General features: G+C 45.5%; 1 protein-coding gene across 3 annotated transcripts; it reads left to right on the top strand.

The window, feature by feature from the left end:
- The first annotated feature begins 2,621 nt into the window (after window positions 1-2,621).
- Window positions 2,622-15,076, top strand: LOC126487205 (zinc finger protein 212-like). 3 transcript variants are annotated; one of them, XM_050119902.1, is made up of 5 exons: window positions 2,622-2,789; window positions 8,847-9,236; window positions 9,366-9,492; window positions 12,352-12,432; window positions 14,154-15,076. In XM_050119902.1, the coding sequence occupies exons 1-5, from the start codon at window positions 2,766-2,768 to the stop codon at window positions 15,005-15,007; spliced, it is 1,476 nt and encodes a 491-aa protein (XP_049975859.1). In that variant the 5' UTR covers window positions 2,622-2,765; the 3' UTR covers window positions 15,008-15,076. The 3 variants fall into 3 exon arrangements, with proteins under 3 accessions (XP_049975859.1, XP_049975858.1, XP_049975860.1); XM_050119901.1 differs by having other exon boundaries at window positions 14,151-15,076; XM_050119903.1 differs by having other exon boundaries at window positions 2,627-2,789; window positions 8,928-9,236; window positions 14,151-15,076.
- Window positions 15,077-24,360: the final 9,284 nt, after the last annotated feature.

Raw genomic sequence — 24,360 nt, 5'->3', positions numbered from 1 at the left:
AAGAGAGCCATGCCGGGCTGGTGATGGAAACAGGTTCCCCAGCATACACATAGGCACACAGCAATGGAGGTACCTTGAGCCAAGGTATGTTCAGTCTAATATTTTTACTGACCTGGAAAAGCATGGTCCTTGTTCTGTGGAGACTAGCAAGCTAGCAGGGGTGACTGAACGGGACAGGTTTAAAAAAAAATGTAGGCTGGGCAGTGGTGATGCATGCCTTCAGTCCCAGCACTCAGGAGGCAGAGGCAGGCAGAACTCTGAGTTTAAGGCCAGCCTGGTCTATAGAGCGAGTTCCAGGACAGCCAAGGCTACAAGGAACGATACCTTGAAACACCCCCCACCCCCCCCACCCCCCGCTCAAAGGCTATGCTGGGAATGGTGATGTACATCTTTAATCCAAACACTCAGGAGGAAAAAGGAGGTGGATCTCTGTAAATTCAAGGCCAGCCTAGTCTACAGGATAGCCAGGGCTAGGTAGAGAGATGCTGTCTCAAAATTAAAGAAAAAAAAGTCTAGGCATAGGTATAGCTACATACATATGCTTACATATATGTGTTATGTATATTGTATATATGGTACAAACCATACACAAAATAGAAAATTTATGGGCTAGAGATATTTTTTAAAACATCGTTTTAAACTTAAAATTGAATTATTTTATGGTACATACCTGTGATCCCGACCCTCAAGAGACTGAAGCGGTAGGATTAGGAGTTCAAGGCCACCAACACTACCACAACCAAAGTGCTATTTGTGATTGTAGATTATCATAGTTACTGCCCAGTGGCTGCCCTCTTGCAGTATAGTCAATAAACTATTCTTCAGAAAAAGAAAATGAATTTTTGTTTGTGTTGCAAAGATTTTTCTGTTATAGATAATGTCAGCATCACTCTTGGCTCTGCGTGTAGCCCTCACACTCTAACTTGCAAATACAGAAGCAAAACAGAAGCCAGAAATTTTGTTACTGAGCGCTTGCTCCATGCCAGGCATACAGCGTCCACCAACACTTTACATGGATTGCTTCACATTCTCAGTGGGAAGATAAAGGTAGCAAGTACAGAGGGAGCACACACCACACCATCTAAATAGTTACTTATTTTTATGTGTATATTTGTGTGCCTGCATGAGTATATGTGTGCCACATGTATGTAGAAGCCCTCGGAGGCCACGAGAGGGTGTCAGATCCCAAGAACAGGAGTTACAGGTGGCTGTGAGCCACCATGTGGGTTCTGGGGAACTGAACCAGGTAGCTCTCCAGGCTTTGTGCCTTAAAAAAAATAATTAAATATTTGAGGCTGGGTTTCACTATGTAGCTATGGCTGGTCTGGAACTCACAGAGATCCACCTGCCTCTGCCTCCCAAGTGTTGAGGTTAAAGGTATGTAACACACACACACACACACACACACACACACACACACACAAATAAGTAGATTTTTAAAGAGATAAGGTGAAAAGCAGAGAAGAGAATTAGGGGTCCAGAGATCTTAAATCTATTTTTGAGATGTTTTGGATTATATAGAATCAGAACAAAGGGCAAGAAGGCATGCATAATTAAGCAGTCCTGGTCAATATATGCTCTAGTATTGCTGTCCCAGTTCTGGTTCTGCAAAGTGGTAGGAAGAAGTCCTTACTGCTGCCATTGAATTGCTTGAGAGGCTCCGTCCGGCTCCTACAAGATGGTTACTTCTGCTTCACACTTATGGACAACTGCCCTTATCCTTCAACATTCTGCTGCTTCTGGGATTCAAATTGACTACATGCTTGGGACAATGACTTATGTCTGGCGGAGTTCTGCGGTTAATTCGGCCAGATCTTGGGGGATTTGTTTGGAGTCAATGTCTCTTTTGGTATTTCTGAAACTCACTATATAGCTGAGGTTGGCCTCAAAAAATCTAGAGTGATGATAATTCGGCCAGATGTTTCCAAGCCAGAATGCACAACATGCTGTCTCTAACACTCGCATGGTGTGAGAACTAGGTTAATTATTTGTGATTAAGGCTACCTTGAATTCTGCAACACACCTGATTACCTCTAGTTCCCCCCCCCCCTTTTTTTTGTAAAAAAAAAATGTATAATATGTATGCCAGAAGAGGGCAGCAGATCTCATAACAGACGGCTGTGAGCCACCACGTGGTCGCTGGGAACTAAACGCAGGACCTCAGAAAGAGCAGCCGGCGCTCTTTACCTCTGAGCTGTCTCTCCACACCCATGCTTCTAATTTCTAAAAAGCCAAGTAACCTGTGAGTGTTTGGGATGAAATCACTTACCTTTGAGAACACCTTTTCTTCAAGTTCTTCCCTCAGAGAAAAGTGTGGAATTTACTCATTTAAAAATTATTTTTATAAAAAATTATTTTTATTTTTGACAATTACGTTCATGTACAGAACGTATTGCAATCGCATCCACCCCCACCCCATTACCCTTTCTACTAGTCCCTGTCCTTCCCACGTATTTTTTTTTTAACTTTCACATATCTGAATCTCTTAAAGTATTTCGCGGACTCAAAAGACTGGGGTTCCGAGCTGCTGCTGTTCACCTTCCCGGCGCACGGTGGCGCAATAGAAACAGCGCGCGGCCGGAGCAGCGGCTGCAGCTCTTCTTGGCTCGGGGAGGCGGGGGGGACGTTCCCAGAATGCATCTTGTATCAACACGGCGGGGGCGGCGGCGGCGGCGGCGGCGGCTTCCCGAAGTCCGGGCATTTGGCGGAGTGGCACACAGCCGGAGCACTCTCCCGCCAGTCGGTATTGTGGGGCGACTGCGACCATGGCGGAGTCGGCGCCTGCTCGGGTAAGGCGCGCCGGCCGGGCGGCGAGGGCGCCGGGGGAGACAGCGCCCTGGCAGGGGCGGGGCTTGCGGAGCTCGGTCGCGGGCTTGGTTCCCTCCGCGGCCGTTGGCGCCGGCGGCTGCCGCCCTCCCTCCCGAAGACCCTCAGCCTCCGCCTGCTCGCTCCCTCGAAGCTTTCTGCGCAGGGCTCGGAGCCTTGGCCCTCTGCGTCTTCCCATAGAAACTTCTGCGAAGCTTGTTGAATTGTTTCTGATTGCGCCCACATATTTCCCTGCTTCGTGCCAACTAGGGACTCGTTTTCTGAGTTGGAGTGATGGCGCGGTTTAAAACCGCTCGTTGCCTTTGAGCTCAGCTGCGGGAGACTCCGGGACTTAGGGCTTCTCTCCGACCAGTGGGTTTGGTCCGGATGCTATGTTCTGTCGTACATTTCTGTACTGAGTTTGCAGCTACAGGTTGAAACCAGGCGGGGCCACCTCTCCTTGGGGACAGGTGTACTTACAGAGCTGTAGGTGCGCAGTATTATCTGCTTTCCCCCTCTTCCAGCAATTCAGGGAATGGGAAGACACTGAAAATTGGTTTGAGGAATATCTCAGCGCTCACCTCCTTCGGCAGCCTGTGCTCATCTCTCTAGGCCTTTGTCTCCTTAACTTGAATTGATAATGTTGGCTTCGTTGTTAAAGAAATTTCTAATTTTTTTTTTATGGCTCCGGTCTTCTTATACTTTGACACAGTAGCGGTTAACTTAGGAAAAGGGCAGGATAAACGGAACCTAACTGGCTTTTTGTTGTTGAGACAGAGCCTCACTCTGTAGTACAGGCTGATCTGGAGCTGGTGACAGTCTTTCCTACTCGGTCTCCCCAGTGGTAGGATTACAGGTGTGAGCCATTATGCTCGCTTTTGATTGGTGGTGGTTGTGTTTTGGGTCACAGTCACGTGCGCCTCAGCCTAGCCTATCCGAGATGACCTTAAACTCTCACCTCTGACTCCCAAGTGCAGCGATTACAAGCACAAGCCTTTTTCTTGTCTAATTTATTTTTAATCTTTCAAAATAAGGTCTTGACCTGTAGTCCCGGCTGCCTGGGACTAGCTATGTAGACCACGCTAGCTTTGAATTGCCTCTGCAACCCTAGTGCTAGTTAGACAGACTCCCTGCGAGGCAAACAGGGAGAGGGAGCCATGGTTAGATAATTAAAGGTGGCAAATTTCCAAGATCTTCCTCACCCTCCCTACTTGAGATAAGCCTGGAAGCCTAAATCAAAGGCTTTATAGGATTTGTCTCCCATCGCTTCTGATGGACTGCTCAACAGTTCTGGGCCAATCAACCATCTTCAAATGGAACGACCCTAAGTTAGAGGAGGAAAACTTGAGAGGCTTTAAAAGCTCCAGCCTCAAAAACAAACAAACAAACAAAAACAGTTTCCTGGGTCCCCTCTGCTTTGCTGATGGTCCTTTTCTCTGGGTGTCTGTTGTACACGTTTCTTTGTCCCCCCAATCAATACTTTTCTTCAACTGCGGATTCTGTCAGTAGCGTTTGAAATTTTTCTGATGCTACTTGTGGAGCTTAAGATTTTTCTTGGTTTTAGTTCTCTAACTGGCAGAGAAGACAAACCCGGTCCAGACCCCTAGGCTGTCTCATCCCCAGACTCCTAGATAGTGTCAGGAGGATCACCCTTGTGCTCCTTTGGTTTTGAATTGAGTTTTACTGCAGCATTTTGGGTTCAGAAACTTTGGGATCCTGAGATATCTCTTTGTGAAAGAAAAAACAAAGGAAATTTGTGTTGAAAACTTTGCCTTGCCTAGAATTGGCTGTGGTTTGTCTAGAAAATGGGTAAGAACTACTTTGGAGTGCACTGAAAGATTTATCAGGGTTTACTTTCAAGGAGTTAACGCTGACCTGGGAAACTAGTGTTGGCAGCATCTGCATCTGGCTCCTTTAAGACACAGAGGCCGTCTTGAAAGGGTTTTTCTGTAGACGAGATGAGCACTGGCATGGAGTGGGAGGCCTGTAGACTCCACCTCTCGGCATCCCACTCCTAGTTGTGCCTCACCAGCAGACCTCTTTGAGACAAAGCAATAAAGGTCCACCAAAATCCCAGCTAGACTTGAACTTACAGTTTTGACATTGTAGAGTTTATTTAAACTGTTCTTGAACATGTTTGTATTCTCAGACATCTCTCTTCAGGTGAGGATTCTCTACTGCTAAGCCAAATTCATGTCCTGATAATAACAACTGAAAATAAAAATACTAAGGAAGAAAACCCTATGTAAATGATATTTGAAATTTATAATAAATCATAAACCCATCATTTTATGTGATAATTTAAGAAAAGCATAGTATAATTTATAACCCAAAAGTAGAAAGCATGAGCTCTTAAAATATGAACAGAGTTGTGAAGCCAGTTTTGAGAGCATTTGCTGAACAATTGTATTTGATAAAATTTATGAAATCAAGAGACTTTGGGGAAAAAAACTAAAGATGGGACTTGAGGGCAACACTGGGGCAAAGAGTAAACTTTCTTTTTGGTCAGGGTTTCACAACGTAGGTCGCTGTGTCTCTCTAGGAATTTGAACTCACAGAGATCCCCTTGGCTTTGCCTCTCAAATGCTCGGATTAAGTGCCTGACTGAATAAGACAGTAACTTATTGAGCAATTAATGACAAATAATTAAACTACACGACAGCATTGATGTAGAACTGAGGAAGAAGAGATCAGAAATCAGTGATCTTTGTAAATATACTTTTCATAATTGCTAAAACTAAAAAAAGTCAGTTACAATAAATATAACTGAATTAAGAAGCAAAGATTATAAGGATGGGAAAAAGTCAACCTTCATTTTGGAAAAATCCAAAAGGTAAGTCAATACAAGTAGTTAAGTATAAAAGGATATGAGAGCAGTTTGACTACTCAAAAGAACTAGTGTTGCTAATAATACTAATTAAAAGAAACAGAAGTGTATCACTGCAGAGATCGGAAATCCTCCTGCACTAATAATAAAAAAGATTAAAATTTCTATCTTGAAATGACATCTTTAAACTAGTTTAAGGCTAATTACATAGCTTTAGATATATTTGAAAATTGACAAAATTCACCATTATTTAGAATACTCAAATACAATCTAGTATTTTATCTAGCAGAAAGAAGCCGTGAGGATGTGGCACACCCAGCAGCACTCTTGCCGTAGTCTGGTTACATGGACAGTGTCGAGCCTTGAAGTGCAGCTAGTATGACCAAGAAGATGAGTTTTCAATTTTTTTAGTTTAGTTGATCATGATGACTCATGCCTTTAATCCCAGCATTTGGGAGGTAGAAACAGGCCAGCCAGAGCTATATAGAAGATCTTGTCTCAAAAAAGGGGAAACTTTCCCCCAAATGGGAATAGGGTAGAGAACTGGGGAAAGGCATATGTTCAAATCATTATTAATATTTATTTAATTTTGATTTTATTTATATTTATTTACTTATTTATTATTCAAGACAGTTTTTTTTTTTTTTTTTTGGTTTTGTTTTGGTGTAGCCGTGACTGTTCTGGAACTCACTCTGTAGGCCAGGCTGGCTTCAAACTCACAGGGATCTGCCTGCTCTGTCTCCAAGTGCTGGGATTAAAGGTGTGCACCACCATTGCCGTGCTATTTTATCCATTTTCCACCAGCATGTAATATCTTTGTATAATGATACAGTATAGATAAAATAAGGAAGGGAGGGAGGGCCTGGAAAGATGGCTCCATGGTCTAGAGCACTTGTTACTCTTGCGGAGTTCAGTTCCCAGCACCTATATGGTGACTCAAAACCATCAGAAACTCCAGTTCTAGAGGATCTAATAATGTTCTCTTCTTTCCTTCACTGGTCCAGCCACATATGTGATGCCCATATGTACATGTAGACCGAACATTCATAAAATAAAAAATACAAAGGAAAAGACACCTATTAGAACTGGAAGTATGTTCACCCAAGTCTGACTTAGGGTTAGATGTGGTCTTAGACTTTGAGTTGGGGGGCTGTTGAAGAGTTGGATCCATCCACCTCTGCATGTATTTAGGATTCTTCATGTATCTGCTTGCCTGTGACTGCCCCACTCACAGAGAGGGAGCATAGACATGAGGCTTTCTCTGCTTTGATTTCAGATTTGTGAGCAAAGTAGATGTGTCTTTAAGTCACTAAATTTTGGGATGGGTTGATGCATAGCAAGAGTTGTCTGTAATAGAAAGTTAGGGAATATGTTAAAATATTGAACATGCTAAAAATTCCTTCAAATGCAGTAAAATATTCTGTGTATGAATCAAACATTTTTTTCCTAAATATGTTGTTTCTCAAACTTTTCTGTAGAATTTGATACATTTCCAAACACAGTCTCTGAAGACCTTTGTGAAACTCTTGGTGTTTGTAGAATATCAATGCCAAAAGAAGCCAAGATACTACTGTGAAATAGAGATGGGATTTGTCTTAGTACGTGCCAATAATTACTGTGCAGCTAGAATTAATAAGGTCACAATACTGATAAAGTGACAGAAAAATTAACCCATAGAAGTGAACAAAAGATGGCAGGAACAGACTGAAAGGGAAAAGAGCGCTGGGAGTAAAGGCGGACGCCACCACTGCCCAGCCTAGTACTGAATATTTTTTTTTATTTTTTTATACAGTATTCTGTCTGTGTGTCTGCCTGCAGGCCAGAAGAGGGCACCAGATCTCATTACAGATGGTTGTGAGCCACCATGTGGTTGCTGGGAATTGAACTCAGGACCTTTGGAAGAGCAGGCAGTGCTCTTAACCGCTGAGCCATCTCTCCAGCCCCAGTACTGAGTATTTTGTGAGTCTTACTGGCTGACTTGGGACTCACTATGTAGACCAGGATAGACTTAAACTCACGAAGATCCCCCTGTGCTGTGATTAAAGGCATGTGCCAACAGGCCTGGCCTGTTTCTGTTTGTTTATTTCGTGGGTAGGTGAGTGTGCCATTTCACCGTGTGGTTGGTTGTCAGATGCCGGCTCCGGGAGTCAGTTCTGTGCTTTCACCATGTGGATCCCAGAGACCAAACTTTTGGCCTTTACTGCTGAGCAATCTCACCAGCCCAACAATGGCTTTAAAAATTGTTCTTTACACTTATTTATTTACTGTGTGTATGTGTGTGTCTGGATACGTGTGCACACATGAGTGTGGAGGGCAGAGGACAATTTGAGGGAAAAGCTTAACTTTATGATGATATTTTATCTATTTTTCTGATATTTTTCAAAATTATATGTAGATATGCAATATATGTAACTTTTTCTTTCTTCCCTTCTTTTTGTTATAATTTTTATGTTTGAGAGACTGGGCTTCTTGTAGCCTATGCTGGCCTTGAACTTGCTGTGTAGTGGATAACCTTGAATTTTTAACTCTGCTGCCTCCTTTTCAAGTACAGGGATTACAGGCATACAATCTGGTTTATGTGGTGGTGCTTCAGATCGAGGTCAGGGCTTTGTGCGTGCTAGGTGAGCATGATAGCAACAGAGCTGCATACCCGGCACCACATGAAATTTTCAGTATCTTAAGATTTCTATTGCTGTGATGAAACACCTTAACCAAAAAGCATGTTGGGGAGGAATAGGGCTTATTTGGCTTATACTTCCATAACAATGTTCGTCACTGAAGGAAGTCAGGGCAGGAACCTGGAGGCGGAAATTGAAGCAGAGCCCATGGAGGGGTGCTGCTCACTCCCTGGCCTGCTCTCCATGGCTTGTTCAGCCTGCTTTCTTATAGAACCCAGGATCACCTGCCCAGGGGTGGCCCCACCTACAGTGGACTGGGCCTTTCTATACCAGTCACTAATTAGGAAAATACCCTACAGGCTTCCTGCACCCTGATCTTACTTAGGTGTTTTCTCAATATAGGCTCCCCCCTCTCCAGTGACTCCAGCTTATGTCAAGTTCATATAAAACTAGCCAGCACAGTATCAGAATAAAAAGTATGTTTGGATTTGTTTGTTTTAAGGAAGCTAGCTAGGAGTCTGGTCTTGGTCTTGCTTTCTTTATTTGATATTTGGAAGTGACCTTGTCTCACTGGCCTCATATCCTCAATCCTACAGCACAGGAGGAAACGCCGTTCCACACCGTTAGCTCCCACCACACAACCTTCACAAACAACAGAGAAAAACCCCTATTTTCAGACCACAGAAATCTCACTTTGGACAGTGGTGGCCGCTATTCAGGCTGTGGAGAAGAAGATGGAATCCCAGGCTGCCCGGCTACAGAGTCTTGAGGGACGAGCAGGGACAGCCGAGAAGAAGCTGGCTGACTTTGAGAAGACAGCTGTAGAGTTCAGCAACCAGCTGGAGGGCAAGTGGGCCGTGCTGGGAACCCTGCTGCAGGAGTACGGGCTGCTGCAGCGGCGGCTGGAGAATGTGGAGAACCTGCTGCGCAACAGGAACTTCTGGGTCCTGCGGCTTCCCCCAGGCAGCAAAGGGGAGACCCCCAAGGTAGAATCTCTAAGTTTAAAAGTTAGGAAAGAAGGGGAGCTCAGCCCTAGATTAGTCAAGATGTTAAGGCACTGGCTCGCACTCATGATATGAGTTAAAGTGCTTATTTCTTGTGGCTTTCGATTGCAGGTGTCCGAATCCCTTGAGAATGATGAGGTCTGTTTCTCGGAACAGGAGTGGGAGAACCTGGAGGACTGGCAGAAGGAGCTCTACAGGAATGTCATGGAGAGCAACTATGAGACTCTGGTCTCTCTGAGTGAGTGGCAGTTTTCTCCCTGAATTCTCTCAGAGCCCTTCTAATTGCACCCAGGACTCTGCCTGGCTCTTGCCCTCTGCTCCTGTGCTGGGAGGAGGAACGAGTTTCTAGGTCCTCTCACCTGCAGAGACTTGAGAAGATCTCTGGGTTGAGCCTTTTTTATTTCTTCTATGTGGTAACCCAATTGCTTCTTGAAGTTATTTATGATGATATTATTGCTGAAGTATAATATAGGTATTTTCTACATAGCTATGAAGTATTAGTTACTTTTCTGTTTCTGTGTAAGACACTGACCAAGGCAACTTGTAGGAAAAAAGTTTATTTGGGGCTTATGGTTTCAGAGGGTTAGTTCGAGTCTTTGATGGCCAAGCAGAGATAAGAGGTAGCAAGCAACTGAAACAGCCCTGAGAGCTCCTACCTTGAATTGCAAGCAAGATGTAGGGAAAACTAACTCAAGCTGGCTTCAGTCTTTTGAAACCTTAAAGCCCTGTCCCCTCTTCCCCCCACCAACTTGCCTCCTCTAACAAGACTACACCCAACTTTTACCAAACAAGTTCCACCAATTGGCAACAAAGTTTTCAAGCATATGACTCTATGGGGCCATTCTTCAAACCACCACAAATATAATAAACTTTTTGTTTGTTTATTTATTTATTTGAGAGAGAAAAAAAAACCCTCTATGTAGCTCTGGCTGTCCTGGAACTCATTCTGGAGATCAGGCTGGTCTTGCTGAGGTGGCTAGAAGTGCTTGCTATAAAGCCTGGTAACCTGCATTCAATTCCACGATGGAAGGAGACAACTGACACCTTAAAGCGGCTGTAACAGATTTTCTTTGGACCACCAACCAACTCCCAAATCATGACACAGAAATTTACTAGCAATTTTGAATGCTTGTCCTTATCTTATGCTTGTCCCACTAGCTCTTCCCCCTCCCCTCCAAGGGTTTCTCTGTAGCTTTAGAGCCTGTCCTGGAACTAGCTCTTCTAGACCAGGCTGGCCTCAAACTCACAGAGATCCGCCTGCCTCTGCCTCCCGAGTGCTGGGATTAAGTTGTGTACCACCACTGTCCGGCATCCCACTAGCTCTTACAACTTAATTTAACTTGTGTTTTCATCTGTGTTTTGCCTCAAGGCTTTTACCTTCTTTCTGTATGGCCTGCTTTCACTGCTTTTTCCATATCTGGTTGGCAGCTGCCTAACTTGTCCTGGGCATCCGTCCTCTCTTCTTCCCTCTCTCCTCTCCTCCTCTCTCTTTGTTCTCTTGAGCTGAGCCTAGATTCTTCCTCCTACTTATTCTGTCTGCCCACCAACCCCACCTATCTCTCTCCTGCCTTTCTATTGGCCATTCAGCTTTTTATTAGACCAGTCAGGTGCCTTAGGCAGGCAAGGTGAAACAGCAGCACATCTTTACATAATTAAACAAATGCAGCATAGTCAAATCTAACACATCTTTATGAAGGGGGAGGTGATGTGGGATTGCCCTCTGAATGCTGTAAATATTGCTTAATAAAGAAACTGGCTTGGCCTGATAGGGTAGAACAGAAGTTGGTGGGGAAAACTAAATTGAATGCTGGGAGAAAGAAGGGCAGGGTTAGAGAAAAACCATGGAGTCACAAGAGACAGATGTGCTGAAGGCCACAACTTCATGGTGATGCACAGATTAATGGAGATGGGTTAAATTAAGACGTAAGAGTTAGCAAATAAGAAGCTAGAGCTAATGGGCCAAGCAGTGATTTAAATAATACAGTTTCTGTGTGATTATTTTGGGGCTGAGCAGCCAGGAACCAACAAGTGTCCTCCTCCAACATCTTTACATAGCTAAACAAATGTAGCACATCTTTACACAGTTAAATCCCACAGGTTTCTTTCTGGTCTCCACTTGTATTGAGATATGCAGTATAGGTTGACAAAACCCATTTTCTTGGCAATTAATTAGCCAGCATCATTACCAGCCACTGCGGTCTCCGTGTTTGTTTGGTAGACGGGAAGTGTTTTGTATAAAATGTTACTAATACATGCTGTATAACAAATGTATTCTTTTCTTGTTAGATAGATGCTTTTTAAATGTGGGTCCTTGGAGAAATACCAAGGAGGCCACTGACTGGACCAGATTCATGAGGGTGAGAAAAGTCAAAGTGGGTCAAAGAGGTGACCATGTTACCCCAAATGGGTTATATACTCTCTTGAGGCTGTTTTCCTGTGCCCCAGAGCCTGCCTTACCTGGAATTGCCTCAGCAAGGAGGCCAGGGGGATGAAATTAGGCACTGTGGAAGGAATCCTTGGAAAAACTTGAGCTGTATGGGCAGAGGTGATGGTGCTATGTGGACACTGGCACATGAGCTAGTCACCCTAATGAAGGAACAGCAGAACTTTGGCAAGGATGCAAAGCAAGGAGAACATGCCTCCATTGCTGGTAGGAGTGCAAACTTAGCTACTTTGGAAATCAATATGGCGGTTTCTCAGAAAATTGGGAATTGATCTACCTCAAGCCCCAGCTGTACTACTCATGGGCCTATACCCAAAGGATGCTCCATCATACCACAAGGACACTTGCACAGCTCTGTTCATAGCAGCTTTATTCATAATAGCCAGAAACTAGAAACAATCAAGATGTTCCTCAACTAAAGAATGGATAAAGAAAGTGTGGTACATTTACACAACGGACTGGTATTACCCAGTCATTAAGAATAATGACATCTTGAAATTTCCATTGGCCAGAGGAGAAATGGCAGTAGCCTTATCTGGGTCTTTTTAACTGTTAGTATTGATTCCCTAGCATTGGTCGTTTGTTCAGTGGCGTCTGACCAGCGTGCTGCAAGTTTTACTCTGGTGGACTCACACTGTATCTTTTCCAACCCAGAGGTCCTTGGCCAGCCAGAAGAAGAAGTGGAATTAGGTGCAGAGATGGTGGGTGACTTGGTAGAAGAAGGTACCCACCTGGGTGAGTAGTTCTAGAGTGTTCGTCTGTCTTCTTTCTCTGTCCCTACCCTTCAGGTTCCGATAGCTTATAGGGAGCATGCCCACAGCTGAACTGCCAAATAGTACTTATAATTTCATCTGGTATGTGCAGGTTGTGGACTTGGTTTTGTTGTTTTTGTTGTGTTTCTTATTTTATTTTATTATTAATTAATTAATTTATTTTGGTAGGGTTTCTCTGTGTAGCCCTGGCTGTCCTGGAACTCCTTTGTAGACCAGGCTGGCCTCAAACTCAGAGATTTACCTGCATCTGCCTTCCTGATCCTAGGAGCTTCCAGCACCCAGCTTATTTGTTTTTAAAGGTTTTTTTCATTTTTATTTTTTTTTCATTTTTATTTATATATATGCGTGTGTGTGAGACTGTAATGATGTGTGTGTGGTATCCACGGAGCGCAGAAGATGGGGTAGGACCTCCCTGAGCTGGAGTTAGAGATGATTGGGAGCCACCCGGTGTGGGTGTTGGGAACAAGTGCTCTTGTTCAGCAGGCCATCTCTCTGGCCTCTGTCTGTTTTTGAGGCAAGTCTTAATACGTAGTCCACGATAGCCTGGACTTACTATGTAGCTCAGGCTGGCTTTGAACTCATGATCCTCCTGATTCTACCTCTTGAGTAGGATTACGGTGTGAGCCACCATACTTTAACTAGAACTGTTCTAGATGGTTCTTAACCCCTGTCAGTCTTTGGAGTATATTGCAGACTGTGTAGCATGCTTTTTCATGCCCTATAAGTAATATACATAGTAGGCTGTGGTCAGAGTGAGCGGTGGAGGGTGGGCAACAAGTCACAGGACCAAGGGAAAAAGAAATGAGGAGAGGTGTTTAAACAGAACATCTAGGAAGAACAAAATAATATTATTTTACTAGTTTATGTGCATAGTGTTTTTTCTGTTTGCCTGTGTACTTCATGCTTGACGTGTAGAAGGTATCAAATCTCTTGAAACTGGAGTTACTGATGGTTGTGGCCACCATGTGGGTACTGGGAATTAGACTTGAGTCCTCTGTAGGAACAGCTGCTGCTCTTAACCACTAAGTCATTCCTCGTGCTCCTAGTTGTGTGGTTTTCAAACTATTAGTTTAATGTTAAACGCAGGGCCTTACACATGCTAGGCAAGCATCTGCGGCTAGGCTTTATCTTCAGCCCCTTTTTAAAAAATCTTTTTAAAATTTTGATGTAGGGAGTTTGAGGTCAGCCTGGTCTACAGAGCGAGTTCCAGGACAGCCAGAGTTGTTACACTGAGAAACCATGTTTTCAAAAAACAAAACAAAACTAAATTTAGATAGGGTCTCACTTAGTTGCCCACACTGGTCTTGAACTTGCCCTGCAGCCTAAGCAATCTGTTAACTTGTGACTCTCTTGACTCATCTTTCTGAGTAGCTGAGGTTATGTAAAGGCCTGTATCACCAGGCCCAGCTTCAAATTTGTTATTTTAACACTTTTGAACCAAGTGGTTACAGTGTATTTTGTCATTTTTCATAGAGCTTAAGCACCAGCTTATAGATAAGTTTGGAGAACTATAATAACATTGTTGTCTAAGAGTAAGATGCTGAGATCCTCCTCCATATTGTCCTAATTCAATCATCCTAAGAAGCTTTGTTTTGAGTCTTCCTGAAGTCCCCAAGCATTTGGTTTTGGACACACCAAAAGTACTGGAATATAATCTTTTGTTGGTCTTTTTCCTTGCAGCAGATAGGGCCATGGTTAAACAGGAGGTGCTGTACAAGCAGGAGGACCCTGCAGGTCTGCCCAGCATGTTTTCCAGTGCTGCTGAGCAGCAGGCTTTCTTTGGCGTGGAGCAGGCTGTGTTCTGGAATAGTCCAGGAGATTCTGCCCTCTTGGAATCAGGCCCTGGGGACTCTAACCCTGAGTCTGTTGAGGGCAGTAGAAACTCTGCCCCTGGTAGAAAATTGGACTGCCCCCGAAAACAGAAGACTCAGAGGCAGGTACAATTGAGTCAGGAGTGTGGACAGAGCCTGAAGGTGAAAAGGGACAGCAGCCCATACAAGTGTTCTGAATGCCAGATCAGCTTCCGCTACAAGCAGCAGCTGACTACACATATGCAGAGCCACGTGGGCAGAGAGTCTTACTCGGCCACAGAACCAGAGGAGAGCCTCAGGCCCAGGCCACGACTGAAACCACAGGCCAAAAAGTCAAAGCTGCATCAGTGTGATGTGTGCCACAGGAGCTTCAGCTGCAAGGTCAGCCTGGCCACCCACCAGCGCTGCCACCAGCAGGAGGGCCCCAGCGCCAGCCCTCATATCCAGGAGAGATTCTCACCTAACAGCTTAGTCGCTCTGCCTGGCCACATCCCGTGGAGGAAAAGTCGGAGTTCTCTCATCTGTGGGTACTGTGGCAAGAGTTTCAGTCACCCGTCTGACCTGGTGCGGCACCAGCGCATCCACACTGGCGAGCGGCCCTACAGCTGCCCCGAGTGTGAGAAGAGCTTTGTCCAGAAGCAGCACTTGCTGCAGCACCAGAAAATTCACCAGCGGGAGCGGGGCGGGCTGGCTCCAGAGAATGGAAGGCCCAATGGCCTGCTTTAAGGTTGCCAGCCCCTCACCGTCTGGGGGTGGAGGGGGGTGGCGTGAGACCCCCGCAGAGACACTACAAAGTTAGGCTGACTTCTTCCTGGGGAAAATTGTTTCTTCTTTGCCCCCCTTGGCTAAGCACAAAGGCTAGTCTGAGACACAGGAGAGATCTGTGCCCCAGCCTCTGCCATCTTGGCCCTGCTACTGGGTTTACTGTTTCTTTAGCCTTTCAGGTCCTTGTTTTTCTCCTTTCTGGTGCACTGTCACACCACAGGAACTGGGGACCAGTTCCAGGGCCCACCCTAGCATTTCACACGTCTTCCCACAGTTGAATGGGGCCACAGAGGTATGTGGAGAGTTCCGGGAAGTATTACCCTCTACTTCCCTTCCTTTTTTAGCCTCCTTGTTAAAAACTAGTATAAATAATTTAAACAAACTGCTTAGGTTGTTCTAAAGACCTCTTTTTGGAGTTAGAGTCTTGTTGATTTTTTTAAAATATAGCTGAAAACTTGTTTTATAAATTTCAAGAGTTGTAGACATTGTTCCTAACATGGGAACTGAGCCTACCCTCCAGGAGGGAATAGTTTATGGGCTCTTTTAGCCCACCCACACTTAAAATAGGCCAGAGAGCCAAGACACACTGCTGGGTTCCCTCGGTGGGTTGCAGAGTGCACTCAGATGGGGCTAGTTTTCTCAGGTGGGCCAAGAAGAAGCCCCTGAAGCCCCTGCTGGGAGTAAAGACTTCTTTGAAGAAGCTGAGAGCTCAGTTCTGGGAGTTTGGTGTCTCATACTCTCCCCTTTTTGCCCCTGGCTTTGCTGTGTTTCTGCAGCTCTGGGGGCAGGAGTAGAAGGCAGAGCTGGATTCCTACACCAGGTGTCACTTGAGGTTCAGATTAGACCTCCAGTGTCTCTCCCAGAAATGGAGAAAAAGCACAGACGCTTGTCTCAGGAGTGTTGAGTACCTACCCCACTGTCATTTGGGGAGGGAGGTGAGAGTGGGTTCCTTGGTCACATGTGAATGTATCCTTGGATGTTTTACTATGTCTGGAATAAATCTTGTTACTTGTATTTAAAAAAAAAAAAAACCACATGGGATGTTTTCTGTTTATCAAGACTTGTCACCAGGAGTCAAATGAGGAGAGGTTCCTCACCAGGAAACCTAGCCTGACCCTATGACCATCATGCCTCAGAGCTCAGACACTGGATCAGGGATACTGTTGCTGCTACAGTTTTACACTTTAATGTCAAGGTTAGGTTCTGTTTCCCTGTTCCCAGAAGTACCTGCTAGGAGCTTGAAGGTAGTACAGCTCAGACTCCATCCTACACCTCTGGGTTGAGACATTTTTGTGTGTTTCTGTTTTTCAAGACAGTATAGCCCTGGCTATTCTGGTACCCTCTCTGTACAACAGGGTGTCCTCGAACTCAGATCTGCCTTCTTCTGCTTCCGCCTCCCAAGTGCTGGAATTAAAGGTGTCTACTAACACTGCCTGGCAGAATTTTACATTAAAGAATATTTTTGTTTTTGGGGGTTTCATATGGCCCAAGTTGGCTCTGAACTTCCTGTGAGGCTGAAGCCGTGCTTGAACTCCTGATCTTCCCATCACCATTTCTCAAGTACCACCATGCTGAGCAACATTTCCTTTTAATGCCAGCATACAGCACTTTTATTGCAATAGTAAAACTTGAAATCCATATGTTACAGGGGGTAGGGACAAAAGCATACTTTATCCCACCAAATCTCACTACACAGGGCAGCAGGAGGTGAGAAGAGACGAAGGAAAAGCCAGGAAGTCACAGTCAGCAGAGAGCTAAGCTTCAGAACCCAAGAGATGCTGTAGGTATGATGGTCAGTGTCATCTCAGAGATGGCTGGGTGTGCATTGGGTAGAACGTCTACTAACAACACCTAAATAATGCCTTCAGTTTAAAATTTTTATTAAAAGTACTGAAAGTTTAAGAAGTGGAGCTTGGATAGTTACAAAATTACAAAACTCGTGAAAATTCCATTAGAAATACAATAGGATTTTTGTTTATTTGTTTTTTGGGACAGGGTTTCACTTTGTAATAGCCTCAGCAATTCTGGAACTTACTCTATAGACCAGGCTGGCCTGGAACTCAGAGATCTGCTTGCCTTTGCTTCCAGGGTATGGGGATTAAAGATTAAAGGCCAGTGCTATTCTTGCTCAGCCATAGGATTTTTTTTTTTTAAAGGCCAGGTCAAAAAAGAAGGCTTCAGAGATCCCTCCTCATTCATGGACAGATACTGTAGTATCCAACACATGAAGGAACTTGTTTTGAAAGGCACATAGTTTCTGAAGATGGGAGGGGCTGGCAGAGGCAAAGACTCCCTCCTCCCCAGTTGAGCTTGTGTAGGACTTTGAATTAAACAGAAGGACCTCCTTCACATTGGAAAAGACTCAATAGCACCTCCAATCCACCATGGTTTTGCATTACAGCAGCAAATTGTCTTAATGTATAATAGATAATTTCATATATATAATACATGTACATATAATAGATTTTAAAAAAAAGTTCAGATTCCTGTTTCCCCACCCGAACAGCAGTTCCTAGTCTAGAGTTAACCTTCATTTGTGCTGTTAATACTGGCAATACCCTTCATTGGAGACCTGTATGCAAAAGACAGAAACAATCTTCATTCAAAACAAAATGAGTAACTTGGGGCATATAGTTTATGGCATGTAGTTTTATTCAACACACAAGAACAGGAAGAGGACACGGAGGTGTCTGAATCAAAGCTGAGTGGGGGAACACAGGTGTTTATACAAAGCGGGGCATTGGAGAAAGCTCCTCATGGGTCCATGTGTACACAAAACATACTTTTTTTTTTTTTTTTAAGACGGGGTTTCTGTGTAGCCCTGGTTGTCCTGGAACTCACTTTGTAGACTAGGCTAGCCTTGAACTCAGAGTTTCACCTGCCTCTGCTTTCCCAGCGCTGGGACTAAAGGTGTGCACCCCCACTTTCAGAACACACAACATTATGTAATCGCCAGTAGGCATTGCTTTTTATTTTAGATCTCTAACATTTGCATGTATATGGGTGCGTGCATGTCTCTGTCTATGTGGTGGTCAGAGGACAACTTGTAGGAGTTTCCAAGGGTCAGATTCAGAAAGTGTTCTTTTTTTCCCCCCAGCTGTTAGGGAACTTGCTATGTAGCCTACTTGACTTCCCAGCCATGCTCCCACCTTCAGCCTCCTGAATGCTGTTATTTCAGGTGGGAGCCAGCATACCAGGCTCCGTAGGCGCTGTTTTAAATGACACAACTTACTTGCCCATTTCAACTGTCACATATTGAAAGGCTGCTCTGGGAAGCGTGGAGAAGGTTCTGGGAAGTGAACTGGTTAAGTTGCACATAATACATAGGGCCGCAACGTCACATGCCCAACTAAGCTGGTGTGCCTCTCCTTCCTATTCACTCAGTAAACAGTGCTCACACCTGGCCCTAGTTAGCCTAGCTAGTCTCACCACCATATGACATGGTGGAGCTGTTGGACATAGGCTTTCTTGGGTCTTACAGTGGCGTTCCCAACCACAGATCCAAAGCAAACTCTAGTGCTGAAGGCTGCTACAGCCTTTCTTACATGCCACGCCAGTTGGGCTGCAGTTGAGTTATTCCTGTCCTGAATCAGCCTCTTGCCTTTTTGATGTCTAAGCTTTTGAGAGAGTTTGCCTCATCTGTTTTTATATTTGTTTGTGTGAGCATGTTGTGGAATAGTCCTTCACACTGAAAATATGTCACTTGATTGGTTTAATGAGCTAAATGGCCAATAGCTAGGTAGGATTTGGGGGGCAGAGAAAATCCTGGGAAGAAGAAGGCAGAGTCACCAGCCAGACGCAGAGAAAGCCACATGGGCATTACAAAATAAAGATAACTGAGCCACATAAAAGAACATAGATTAAAAGAAATGGTTTAAGTTTTAAGAGCTAGTTAGAAATAAGTTTAAGCTATTGGCTGAGCTTTTATAATTTTTTTAAAGATTTATTTTATAAAAAAGATATTTTATACACCATTCTGCCTGCATATATGCCCACACACCAGAAGAGGGCGCCATTTCTCATTACAGATGGTTGTGAGCCACCATATGGTTGCTGGGAATTGAACCCAGGACCTCTGGAAGAGCAGCCAGTGCTCTTAACCACTGAGCCATCTCTCCAGCCCTGAGCTTTAATAATAAGTGTCCATGTTGTGATTCGGGAGCTGGTCGGTGGGACAGAAAAATTTGCCTACATCAACACATGTATGCCATGGCACACAGGGGAGTTCAGAAGACAACTTAAGAGTTCTCTCCTACCATGTAATCAGACTCCAGTGACAGACTTGGCAGCAAACACCTTTCCTCCCTTAAACCATCTTACTTTTCCTCATCCATTTCTTTTGAGAGCAAATAAATGATGGGAACTTGTTATGTAGGCAGTTTTAACATTCAGGATACATCAGTAAGCAGAACACATTGGCTGTGATTGGTTTTATGTTAAAATATAGTTTCTGACACTGGACCTCTTTACAGACTTCCCCAGACTAACACAGTATTACAGTGTGCACTCCCAAACTGATAAAAAAGGATGGAGTTTTGAGACAGGGTTTCACTATGTAATCTAAGCAGACCTGGTGCTCTCATTCCCTGCCCCAGATTCCCAAGTGCTGAGGTTACAAGGAATATGAAGTTTGCTTGGTTTGGTTTTTCAAGACAGGGTTTCTCTGTAGCCCTTGCTATCATGGAACTCTGTAGACCAGGCTAACCTTGAACTCAGAAATCCGCCTGCCTCTGCCTCCCAAGTGCTGGGATTAAAGGTGTGCGACACCATTGCCTGGCTGCAACTAATTTTTAAAAAGGTTTTATTTACAGTGTATGTAGGTCAGTCATCTGCCAGCCTCAAAACTGATTATTTTAGAATTATTTTAAAGATATTTTAAATACATACACCAAAACAAACCCCAAAATAAAAATTTAAAAAAAATGCCAGCGGGAAGTTCATTGGTTTATTGGATAAAGACCATAGCATGAGTGAAAAATGCAGGAAACCAAGAAAAGCAGGTTTTACTTTATATTCCAAGGTTAATTCTGGGCTTCCCGAGTCAGGGATTCTAGTTCCAGAAGGATATTGGTCTTAAATGGAATAGTTTATTCAGGAGAGCTCAGGACATGAACTGGTTAGAGAGCCGTACACATGAATACAGTAGCTGTTGTCCGGTCCATTGTGTCATTTGAATTCCCCTGGCTGGAAGAGCCGGATCATCAATCAGCCTGGAGCCAAGGGTTACAGGATGCCCTGCTGATGGCCCACGCTAGCCCAGGCTGGATGTGGCAGAGAGGGCTGGAAGAAGGGGCTCTGCCCGGGCTGTGCAGGTGGCAGTCATAAATCCCAGAGGTTAAGAACCTCAAATGTGGGTGCGTGAGAGAAAGATACTCCGGAAGCACCTCCCTTGGGTTGTGGCGCAAGCCAGGCAAGCGCTCTACCACTACCACTGAGGTAGGTCCCAGTCTCGGGCTTGCTTTTTTTTTTTTTTTTTTTTTTTCCCGCACTTTCCCCCTTAGGGATTCCCAATTGTTCTGAAAAAACCAGAAGGGTTTAGGAACCTTTATCTTTTCTCCTAGGTTCTCCTCTCTAGGTTACAGACCCTAGAAAAGGGACTCTGAAAAACCTTGGGATGAGGGTGTTCCGCCCGAGCGTGAAGTCTGGGAATTTTCTGAGCGTTTCCCTCCCGGGCGTCTTCCCTGAATTCCCGTCGAGGCCAGCTGCTAGGCGTCCCGAGCCAGGCTCGGCGTCGCAGGCTCGCGGCCGCGGGGTGGAGCGCTCCCGGACGCGCCCCCTTCGGACGGCAGGGGCGCTGTGCGCGCCCGGCCGCGGCCTCCCCCGCGGCTCCCTTAAAGGGCCAGCGGGGCACGTGGCTCGGGACGGTTGGAGTTTGCGGCCGCCAGGCAAGCAGTTCCGACGCTGGGCCGCTCCTGCTCGTTACCGACGCGCCGCGTGCGCTTGGCCCAACCTGTCGGCGGAGAACCTCAGCCCGCGCGTGGTCCGACCTGTCGGCGGAGGATCGCACCCCAACGAGGACACGGTAGCCATGGCTGAAGCGGCGCCCGCCCGGGTAAGCGCCCTGGCCCGGTGGCCGCCGCGTGCGAGGGTCTCGGCACACCAGGCCCGGAGCGCTCCCTCCCTACCCTGCCCGTCCCCCAGCCCGCGGGCGTCATGGAGACACCGGCCTGGTGGACACCGAGGCCACGGGCCTGCGCCCAGCGGCGGGCGGCCCAAACACCAGGCCCGGTGGGGCTGCGCCCTAAGACCGGTGACCGCGACCAGGCCTCCGGAACCCGGCTTGGCCGGGCGCTCAGATGCCTGCTGAAGGCCTCGAAGAACCCTGCAGATGACACAGCTGAGAGCCCCTGCCCGTTGTTTCTTCTGAGGCCTTCGGCCGAGGAGGGCCTGGTGTGGCGTACCCACCGCATCCGCAAGGCTGAGGTTGCAGAGGGGCAGGTAGAGGCCGAGCTTAGGTCTCAGGCTAACTAGAATGAGACCTCCGTTGAAATACCTAGCAACTCTACTTTTACTTAGGAAACAATTTGACTGAACCCTATTAGCAACAGATTTCTGAATTTTGTGACCTTTTTCATTTGTTTCTTTAAAGATTACTTCAGTTCTCAACTTGTAGGTCGCAACCCCTTGGCGTTGCATATCAAATATTTACGATTCGTGGCAATAGCAAAATTACAGTTACGAAGTAGCAACAAAATGATTTTATGGTTGCTGGTCACCTCAACATGAGGAACTGTATTAAAGGGTCGCAGCACCAGGAAGGTTGAGAATCACTGCAAGTTTAAAGCAGTTTTAGAAGGGTAGTGTGGCCATGTCAGAGAACATGCTGAAACTTTTGCCTGTAAAAAAAATCTCTCTAAGTATTATCTATTATTACCAATACATCTCAGACAAGTTTCTGAAGCCTTAGTTTCCTGGAAACTTTTTGAAGGAACCTCTCCTTCCCTTTAGTTTGCCATGTGTCCTTCTCGGTTCCCTGCCTACAAGGAAGAGAAAATGGGCTTTATGGGAGTGGGGCTGGAAGGCCTTCCCATACCTGTCCAGATGACGTCTTCCAGATCATTCCACCTGCCCTATCCCTCACCTACTATGACATCTTCCAGACCATTCATTCCACCTGCCCCATCCCTCACCTGTCTTGCAGCACCTAATATCCCCTAAACTTACTAACAGGATAGATCTCAACACTACCTATCACATTATTGCAACAACTACAGCTCTCACCCAGTGGACAAGAGATGCTCAAGTCCCTGACATAAAATAATGTAGTGTTCGCATATAATCCACTCATAGACTCCAGAATATGGTATGTCATCTCTAGATTTCCAGTACAATAGAAAGGCTAATCATTGCATCATGGAGGAAATAATGATAGGAAAAGTGTGAACATGTTTGAAACAGATATAAGTTTTTTCTTTCTAATTTTATTTATTTTTATTTCAGGTTGGGTGAATCTTTAAATGTAAAGCTGCAGGTTTACATTAAGACAGTGTTTGGTATACTGTGCAGTTCTAGGTGTATGGAATTTGCCAGGCAGACCACACCAGGCCTTGAACTCACAGAGATCTACCTGCTTTTGATTCCCAAGAGCTGGGATTAAAGAGTGTGCCTCCACACCTGGCTGGTCTCAACTCTTTAGGCTAGCCTGGAAGTGTCTAGATCAGGCTGCCCTTGAACTTGAAGCTATCTCCTTGCCTCAGTTTGTAAATGTTGGGATTGTAGATGTACCATCATGCCTGGTTTAAGATGCAGATGTTTTGATTATATGATCCTTTTGTTTTCTTGAGCAGATTTCTCAGAGGTACAAGCTGATGTATAATAAGAGGCCTCCTACCCCTCTTCTTAACCCCAGCCAGATGCAGAGAAGAGCTCATACCTCTACTCCACAGAAATCACACTGTGGACTGTGGTGGCAGCTGTGCAGGCCTTGGAGAAGAAAGTGGATTCTTGCCTAGCCCGCCTGCTGACGTTGGAAGGACGCGCAGGGACAGCCGAGAAGAAGCTGGCTGACTGTGAGAAGACAGCTGTGGAGTTCAGCAACCAGCTGGAGGGCAAGTGGGACATGCTGGGAACCCTGCTGCAGGAGTACGGGCTGCTGCAGCGGCGGCTGGAGGACATGGAGAACCTCATGCGCAACAGGAACTTCTTGATCTTGCGGCTTCCCCCTGGCAGCAAGGGCGAGGTCCCCAAGGTAGCCTTTGGATGTCCTGAGCTGGGGAGCCTGGGGAGCCATGCCCGTAAAATGTGTGGGTGAACAAGTGTGACACTGGTTTCAGGTGCCTATGACCTTTGATGACGTGGCTGTGTATTTCTCTGAGTTGGAGTGGGGCAAACTGGAGGACTGGCAGAAGGAGCTCTACAAGCACGTGATGAGGGACAACTATGAGACGCTGGTCTCCCTGGGTAAGGCTGCAAGAGAACACCTCGGCTTCCATCTAAGGATGGCTTCCTGCAGTCTTTGCCTTTCCTTTAGGCAGGGAGACTTGAGACCTTTCCCCATCCCCTCCCCATTCTGTATGCAGATTATGCCATCTCCAAACCCAACATCCTCACCTGGATAGAGAGGGGAGAAGAGCCTTGTCCTTCAGGCCCCTGGGGCCAGAAGGGGAGTGAGGAGGAGGCAACATGCCCAAGGAAACCAAACACTGGTAAGTATTGGCAGTATTGGGAGTATCTGGGCAAAGTGAAGAGCACACTACCTTCCCGGGTACACTGGGCCATCTTGGGGCTGGAAAGGGAGCACAGGCCCGTCACACAGAATGGGCTCAGTGGTTAAGAACACTCACTGCTCTTGCAGAGGACCTGGGTTCAGTTCCTAGCACCCACATGACAATTTATAGTTGTCTGTAACTGTAGTTCTAGGGAATCTGGTGTTCTCTTCTGGGCAGGAGGCATGCATGCAGTGTACATATACACAGGCAAAACACTTATACACATATACACATGTTTATTTACTAGTTTTTGGTTTTTTAAAATATAGTCCTGGCTGTCCTGGAACTCATTGTGTAGACCAGGCTGGCCTTGAACTCAGAGAGCTACCTGTCTCTGCCTCTCAAGTGCTGAAATTAAAGGCCTCTACTACCGTGGTAGACAATGAAATAAATAAATAAAATATTTAGACATAACCCAAAGAAGAATAGGACAGTGACCACCAAATGGTCATCACTGATCTTCAGCAGTGAATTCTAGGCAAAACTGGCTACAGGGTGAGACACTGTTCCAAAACAACAACAAACAAAACAAAAAAAAATTCAGTGATGGAGATTTTGCCACCCATCTCCCTTTTTTTTTTTTTTTTTTTTGTTTTGTTTTGTTTT

Source organism: Alexandromys fortis, unplaced genomic scaffold (genome assembly GCF_014885135.2).
Source record: "Alexandromys fortis isolate MF-2015 unplaced genomic scaffold, M_Fortis_MF-2015_v1.1 scaffold_177, whole genome shotgun sequence".
Classification (NCBI taxonomy): domain Eukaryota; kingdom Metazoa; phylum Chordata; class Mammalia; order Rodentia; family Cricetidae; genus Alexandromys; species Alexandromys fortis.
Note: the sequence above shows the minus strand (reverse complement) of the source record. Positions and strands in the feature narration are given on the sequence as shown.

Coding starts and splice junctions, on each gene's coding strand:
- LOC126487205 (XM_050119901.1), top strand. CDS start 2,766: ATGGCGGAGTCGGCGCCTGCTCGG. Junction 2,790..8,846: donor CGGAGTCGGCGCCTGCTCGG/GTAAGGCGCGCC, acceptor TCAATCCTACAG/CACAGGAGGAAACGCCGTTC. Junction 12,433..14,150: donor AGAAGAAGGTACCCACCTGG/GTGAGTAGTTCT, acceptor TTTTCCTTGCAG/CAGATAGGGCCATGGTTAAA.